At 40.8% G+C, this 8,503-nt stretch overlaps 1 protein-coding gene across 1 annotated transcript; it reads left to right on the plus strand.

Annotated features, from left to right (window-relative positions):
• Window positions 1-5,705: 5,705 nt before the first annotated feature.
• Window positions 5,706-8,380, plus strand: LOC107046765 (retrovirus-related Pol polyprotein from transposon TNT 1-94; the record flags this gene model as incomplete). Its single annotated transcript, XM_015269470.1, has 5 exons — window positions 5,706-6,821; window positions 6,879-7,175; window positions 7,305-7,578; window positions 7,927-8,045; window positions 8,154-8,380. Coding segments are annotated over exons 1-5 (2,033 nt in total), but the record flags the coding sequence as incomplete, so codon positions are not given.
• Between the last annotated feature and the right edge of the window lie 123 nt (window positions 8,381-8,503).

The raw sequence follows: 8,503 nt of genomic DNA on the forward strand, positions 1-8,503 counted from the left end.
TCGATTCCCTCTTTGCCCTCATGGGCCTCGAGAATTTCCACATTCTCCTCGTGGCCCTCATTACCCTGGTGACCCACATAAAATCTTAATTTCCCCTCGTTGCTCTTATCACCCTCGGGACCCTCGTCGCCCTCGTGGGCCCCGAGAGTTTCGACATTCTCCTCGTGACCCCCATTACCCTTCGTAACCCACATGAAATCTGACCTTCCCCTCGCTGCCCTCGTGGTCCTTGTTGTCCTCGTTGCCCTTATCACCCTTGTGCGCCTCGAGCATTTCAACATTCTCCTCGTGGCCCTAATTACCCTTGTGACCCGCATGGAATCTGACTTTCCCCTCGCTTCCCTCGTGGTCTTTGTTGCCTTCTTGGTCCTCGTTGCCCTTGTCACCCTCGTTGCCCTTCGTGACCCTCATGAACCTTGACTTTCTCTTCGTGACCCTCGTGGGCCTCGAGAAATTTGACATTCTCCTCATGGCCCTCATTGCCCTTGCGACTTGCATGAAATGACACGCTAATAAAATAACGAGCCATGCCCCAAATCAAATATTCAAACGTCGCGCCGGGCCGACTGCGCCCTAAAGGCTGCGCACTATTACCCGAGAGGAGTGGGGAGCGTGTGGGAATTCCCATCTGGCATCACTGATACCGTATTAAATGTGATTGAGGGTATAAACTCACTACATGACTTCCATCACTTTAAATAAATAATGTTAAAAAAATCCCATGTAGAGTTACACAAGATGCAACTTCACCTTCTTTACGAATTTCTTTTGACAATTGTATAAGTAAGCGAAATGACTTTTCGTTTACGCGTAAACGTATAGCAGCACTGTTGAAAATGCTGTTTCAATATTGTTTATAATCCTGGCAAAATTTGGACTGAGAAGTCCGGAAAATCTCCCACTTATTGCCAACACCTGCGGCAATCCTCGTCAAACATCGTTCATACGCAATACCGCAATTGGACTCGCTAAATACCGTTGAGGGCGCTACTTTTCGTCAATACAGTCGCTCTGAGAAAAATTGGTTGTGTTGTGTGTGTGTCGATGAAATTTTATTATTGGATTTCATGTTTCTGCGGGTGAGGAATCCCAATTTTCTGGTTATTTTTTGATTCAGACGCGCAATAATTTGTTATAAACAAATTAGCCCCCATTTCCAGTGAACAAATGATTTTCCCCAAAAACCGGGAGAGTTACAGAAAAATGTTCCGAATGAAAGTTATTCCTCTTTTTCTTATGAATAAAATTATTTTTGACTCGTCGAAATTAGCCCAACAATTCCCGAGATATGAGTTGAAGAGTAAGCGTGGGTGGATAGACTGCAGGGAAAACGGTTCAGTATTGGCACGTTTCAGAGTATCTAAACGAATATCATTTGTTTTTGCATGCTGCATTGCACTGCCCAGAGAAATAATCCCCGTAACATATTGATTATATCTAGTTTTTCTCATACACTACTCTTTATTGCGGCTAAGGGACCAAATGCGTTACGTGCTACGAGAGGACGATGTAAAAATGTCGCCACCAACTTATGATAATAACATATAATTTCTATTACCGGATAAATGGAAGCCCCCTTTATATCTCTCTAAATTTCAATTCTATTTGAATTTATTTAATGCCTAAAGGTGGTTAGGCGGCGTGCTGAGTTGAATTTGGAGTGAGAATTTCCGTGGTTCCCGGTAGCTTAGTCGGTAAGAGTGCCCGGCGCGTTACTGGGAGACCCGGATTCAAATCCTGGCTGGGCGAATCGGAATTTTTTCTCTCTAAATTTCAATTCTATTTGAATTTTTCTTTGAAGTTAAAGATATCTATAAGAATAAAACGACGAGTCAATTATAGCAAAATTTATCAATTTATACATCACCTTTATTCATAGGGTTTTGGCATTGTTGAGCCAAAGAGCAGTTACAATACGAAATACAAGATACCTGATTAGCTCGGGAAACATACGTTCAAGGAGGAATTATTCCAAATGATGGAAGAATCAATTCAGTTACGCGACTGGGCTTGAGAATACCACCGACATTATCGAACCCAAATAATTCTGAATTCAATTTTTTCCTCATGGGATCGAACAGTGGATCCTATGAGGATCCTTCAGATCATATGATCCGCGCCCATACTGACCCGTCTTCCGCAGTTCCCCCACCCACGCTCACGCTTCAACTCATATCTCGGGAACTATTGGGTCGATTTCGACGAGTCAAAAATGATTTTCCTTGTAAGAAAAAGAGGAATAACTCTTTTATTATGCCTTTTTTTATTGTTTCTTTTAACAATTAATCCTCCTCTACTGGGTTCCCACTTTGTCGTTAGTGAGGGGGCTCGGTTGCGGGCGGTGGAGGTCTTAAGGACTACCGCCGCCCGCGGTCGCTAAGAGGAGCCCACCCAATCCATGTGTGTGAGCGGCGTAAGCCATGGCCTCGGCCATACCGTGCCTAAGGATGCGTGACACAGGGGGAGCTGTGTCGCTAACGGTGCCTCTCATAAACCTGGGCGACCTCTGAGAGTAGTCTTGGGTGTAACCCACCCGAGACAAGCCAAGCCCTGGGCAATCGCGGCAATGCACCAGGTGAAAACGTGTAACTGCGGTACTCGTGGGACCAAAATGGAAACCAATCTAAAAAAATCTCAGTATTGAAAAAGTAACTTCGGGTGGGGCCAGCGATGGCGATGGAGAAACAGAATGCAGGCCTGCAGGCCAGAGAGTGGGTTGTCGCTCGGAGCAGTGAGAGCAGGGACGCGAAAAGTGCCCACTTCGTTGCGCTGATAGACGACCGATCACTCTCTGTTCTGAAAGCCTGCAACTTCAGACTGCACTGCAGGATTCAAAAAGCAACTGTCAAGCTGCTTGCGAAAGACCGTGGTGAAAGTCAGAAGAAGGGTACATAGAGGTACCAGGAAAGTAGTCATCATTATGGCTGCAACCCGAGTGCACATTGTACAGATAAATTTGCATCACAGCAACGCAGCCTCGGCTACTCTAGTCAGGCTATTAGCTGGGATGCAGACTGTCATAGCATTGATCCAAGAACCATGGATAGTGGACAATGCTATTAAGGGCCTCAGTGGTTGTGGCAGAATCTATCACGCAAACACTCAGGAAAAAATTAGATCTTGTATTGTTATTAAAGGACAGACTTCACTTGATACTCAAGCCATCTTCTGTCAACAACTCTTTGTCAAATAAATCGCGCTTTTCTTTTGAATCTTGGTTCTGATTTCCCATTAAATAACATTGGTGTCAGAAGTGGGTCTGAAACGTTCCCACGTGAAAAAAAAATCAGGCCCGGTCGCGCGCTTCGCGCGCTCCCTCTTTAGGGTATTACCGGTAGGGGTTGGTGGAATTGGATGTGACTCATTACGGGTCGCACCAATAACTTCCCGACCATTTGTTTTTTCTTTCATTAATTTTTTTATTATGTATTTATTCAATCTTTTTCTCACATTTCTCCGAGGAAATACCCATAGAAGACAAGAAAATCTGTGCGCGTGCTCGCAATCACACACACTCCCATGCACATACATCGCCGTATTCCGCATCGAGAAAAGATGTAATTTATCAGAAAAGTAAAATTGTTTCTTGAATGTATATCGATTTCGAAAAAAGCTAGTGAACTGCTGATTAAATGTCTTCCAGTATTCCATGATTTGTGCGTTATATCAAGATTCATCGTTTCTAACAAAAAAAACTTGAAATCGCATCGTTTGTTCAGGAGGAATCGTGGCACAAAATTTTTGTCACAGACGTACGCACTCACATACACACATCCACACATACAGACAGGTACCTGAAAAGGGTCAGAAGTGGTTCCAAAGGTCATGAAACGTGGAGAAATGCTTAAATTTCCATATTCGATTTTCGGGGTCATTACAATAACTTCCTCCCTTCGGGTCGGGAAGTTAAAAAAAATCAAATACAATAAAAATCAAATAAAATATAAAAAAAGTGACAGTTCAACAAAAACTCGTGAGGATGCCGAAACGACACCGGAAAACAAGGGATCTTCCCCCCGAGTCCACAGAAGACAACCTTGGCCCCTGGGCTTCTGATTTTCCGCCTCATTCTGTTCCTGTTGTGGGAAATTCACGAGTCAATTTACACATGGAATTATTCAACCGATTAATTGAAATGGAGAATAAACTTCGCGAAGGAATGCGTCGCTATCAAGAAGCTACTCAAACAGAAACCATCACTAATATTCGTGATGTTATTCGTCGTGAGTTGGAAGAACGCCGTCATACAGATAGAGAAGAACTTCGCAATCTTCGTCGATCCGAGATTCCGGTTATCCCCGAACCTGTACCCTCCAATCCTTGTTACCGGACAATCAATGAACAAATTTGTCATGTTGATTCACCCATTGCGAATAATCATCAACGCACTGTACCTGTCGAAATTCATCACTCAGAACTTGTCGCTCCCGATCCCCTCCATCAGAGAACCAATGAACGAGCCTACCATGCTGATGTACCCAACGTTGAGACCCATCGACATACTGCTCCTGTTCAAGCTCGTCACGATGTTCAAACTCCTCGACCAGGAATAACTACTCATCATTCAGGATTATCAGATAACCCCACAAATTATTTTAATTCTAATTCTGCTACTGTTCCTAACGCTTTTTCTCACACAATTCCGCGATTTTTACCACCAGTTTCTGGTCAACAGTCGTCGACTTCCGTCGAAAAAAAAGATTTTATCAAACCAGATACTTACGATGGTACACAATCGTGGTCTCGGTATTGTAAACATTTTGAAATCGCCGCGAACACTAATGATTGGTCGGAAGAAATGAAAGCGCCTCAATTATTATCTCGACTTCGGGGAAAAGCTCAGGTGATTCTGGAAATAATTTCTGATGACGAAAAGAAAGATTACAAAAAAATTACTTCACTCTTGAATAATCGGTTTGATGAGAAACATTTATCACGAATGTACTTTAATGAATTGCAAGCGCGAAAACAGAACAAAGAAGAAAATTTCCAAATTTTTGCGGAGGAAATTGAACGACTCGTTCGTCTTGCACATATTGACATGTCAGAGGAGAATCGCGATCGAATTGCATGTCTCTCGTTTATCGGTGGAATTAATGATTCTCGAATTGAGTTTACCCTTTGCTCAGAACGTTTAGAGTCTCTCCAAAGGGCTGTGGAAAGAGCTACAGAACTCAAATCCATTTCACAACTATTGAATAGTAATCGCACATCGAGCTCATCGTCTTCGAACCGGTTTCAACCACATTTTAGTGGATTCTCTACAAACAACAACGATCGCAGGAATAATTCAAATAACCGAAGCAGAATCAATTGTTTTAAATGCAGAAATGTTGGTAAAAATGTATTATTACTATAGTATAATCGACATCTACACACACATGTTAGACTGACGGGTAAATTATATTTGTATTGAACTATTTATATGTATATGTAAATTTTTTCCCCCACTTCCTCTATTGTGAATAAATCTCTATGGCGTCTACTCTAAATATTGTATCCACGTTTATTTTAACCTGCTCCGATAATCCACGGCCATCAGGTTATGGGACACATGAGAAAATTAAAAAATATTACCAAAAAGTAGAACAAAATTTGGTGTGTCAAAAGATACATATATTTTGGTAAATTGAGTCAAGATAATTGGAGTTAAGGTAAATTGAAAATTTAGTACCTAAGCTAACCTTAAAAAGAAAAAAGTCAAAATGCCTGATGCTCAAGTAGCAACGAACAGTAAAACTGAAAATAGTAATTCGCATCACGGATTACAACCAATTGAAAGACTCAAGGGCAGAGAAAATTATGCATCATGGAAATTTGCTATGAAAGCGTACCTTGAGATGGAAGATTTATGGGGTTGTGTTGAAGAAATTCCTGCGAATGTTGCTGATCCTAGAAAAATGACACGTGCAAGGACAAAAATTGCATTATCACTTGAACCAGTGAATTATGGACATGTCGAAGATTCAAGAACACCAAAAAAGTCTTGGGATAAACTACGAGCGACATTTGATGACGCAGGATTGTCTAGGAGAGTGAACTTGTTAAAACAGTTGACTTCAATATCACTTGAGAATAGTGCATCTGTGGAAGATTATATTAACAAAATCATAGGTGCAGCCCATAAACTTCGTGGAGTCGGTTTTACGGTGCAAGAAGAATGGTTAGGTACGTTATTATTGGCGGGTTTATCAGATGAATATAAACCAATGATTATGGCAATTGAGAGCTCTGGATTACCTATCACAGCTGATTCAATAAAAACAAAATTATTGCAAGAAGTGAAAGATCCAAAAGAAAATAAAACTAGTCAGTCAGCTTTATATTCCAGAGGTCTTAATACTAGGAGAAAATTCGGTCCACGTTGTTATAAGTGTAAAAAAGTTGGTCATTGGGCAAATAATTGTAGATCAGAGAAGGGAGAAAATAATTCTGCCAATAATCATCACAGAAATGACAACAGGAATTATAATAACAACCATCATAACAACGGAAACAATAGTGGGCATGGACATAACAATGGGAACAATAACAACAACAACGATCGAAGGGTTATGTTTGCATTGTGTGCTGCAAAAAGTATAACAAACGCCGATTGGGTCATCGACTCTGGTGCTTCATCTCACATTTCACCACAACGAGAAGTTTTTCGGAACTTCAGGCAGCAGGCTGCAGTTGGTATTGTTACTGCTGACGAGACAGTCTTGGAAGCTGATGGGATTGGAGATATTGAAGTTCCAGTGTGTATGAACGGTGAGCCAACAACATTATTAGTACGAGACGTTTTGTATGTTCCACGAGCAGCAACGAATCTTCTCTCAGTAAGCAAAATTACGAAAAATGATTTTAAAGTTATTTTTACTGGAAATTTATGTAAGATTAATAATAATGATAATCAGGTTATAGCAATTGCCAAAGAAACGTGTGGGATTTACAAATTGGATGTAGATAGACAAATAGTGTACCACGTCTCCCAGTCGACTACCACTGATGATGGAATATTATGGCATCGAAGATTAGGACATTTAAATCGAGGATACATGAAGTTATTAAAAAATGTCCTAGCAACTGGAGTTGAATACGATGAAAGGACGATAATTAACCCTTGTGATGACTGTGTTAAAGGAAAGCAGCATCGTGAGCCCTTTCAACCGAGCCACAGACGATCTAGAAAGGTATTAGAATTGATCCATTCAGACGTTTGTGGGCCGATGGAGTGTAAATCCATTGGAGGTGCCAGATATTTCTTGTTACTTGTTGATGATTATACAAGAAATGTATTTATTTATGTTTTGGAACAAAAGAATCAAGTAGCGAAAAAATTGAAAGAATTTATTGGATTTTATGAGAGACAGACTGGAGAGAAGGTGAAGACTCTGAGGACAGATAATGGGACAGAATATGTCAATAATGACCTTGGTGAATATTTGACGAAAGCTGGTATCCAGCATCAGAAAACGGTGGCATATACTCCCCAGCAAAATGGTGTCGCAGAAAGGTACAATAGGACTGTTGTGGAGAAGGCTCGTTCCATATTAGTTGATGCAAAACTGCCCAAAGAATACTGGGCCGAGGCATGTTCGAGTACTGTATATCTTTTGAATCGTTCGCCTACAAGTGGTTTACCTAAAAAAAACCCTTATGAGATGTGGAATGGAGAAAAACCAAACTTATCCAATTTGAAGGTATTTGGATGTAAGGCTTTGGTTTTTATTCCAAAAGAGAAACGTCAAAAGTGGGACGAAAAATCACAAGAATTGATATTTGTTGGATATTGTGAAAATTCAAAAGCATATAGATTGGTTCATCCATCAACAGGAAAAATCGAAAAAAGTCGTGATGTAATCTTCAAGGAGACACCTGATCTAGAAACAATTTCTATAAGTCATAGTCAAGAGAAAAGGAATTGTTCATTTTTCCCAGTAGATGAGGATGTTGGAGAAGATGAGAGAAATGACACAATTCAAGAGGAACTAAGGATTGATCCACAATCAGAGGTTGAAGGAAGTGAAGATGAAGATGCTTATCAGCTGGCTGAGGATGATGTAATGGAGGATCGAGATGAAGGGGGAGAAGTTCCACTACGGAGATCATCTCGACCACATAAACCAGTTGTATGAGAGGATTTTATTACCTATTTATCATACGATAAGCACTCTTCAGATCCAGAAACGTCAGAGGAAGCTTTGAAGAGCCCTGAGAGTAAAGAGTGGCTTGAAGCTATGATGAACGAGAAAAAGTCATTGATTGATAATAAGACATTTCAAGTTGTCAATCGTTTATCAAATCAGAAATTGCTCGATACCAAATGGGTTTTTAAAACTAAGAAAAATTCATCAGGAGAGATTGAACGCTATAAAGCGAGATTGGTCATCAGAGGGTATCGGCAAAGGGCAGGGATCGACTTCAACGAAACCTATTCTCCTGTGATGCGTCACAGTTCGTTGAGATTTGTTTTTGCCCTTGCCAATAAATATAATTTATCTGTTGAACATTTGGATGT

This window comes from Diachasma alloeum, unplaced genomic scaffold (genome assembly GCF_001412515.2).
Source record: "Diachasma alloeum isolate Michigan unplaced genomic scaffold, Dall2.0 Dall_scaffold_01917, whole genome shotgun sequence".
In the NCBI taxonomy this organism is placed as follows: Eukaryota; Metazoa; Arthropoda; class Insecta; order Hymenoptera; family Braconidae; genus Diachasma; species Diachasma alloeum.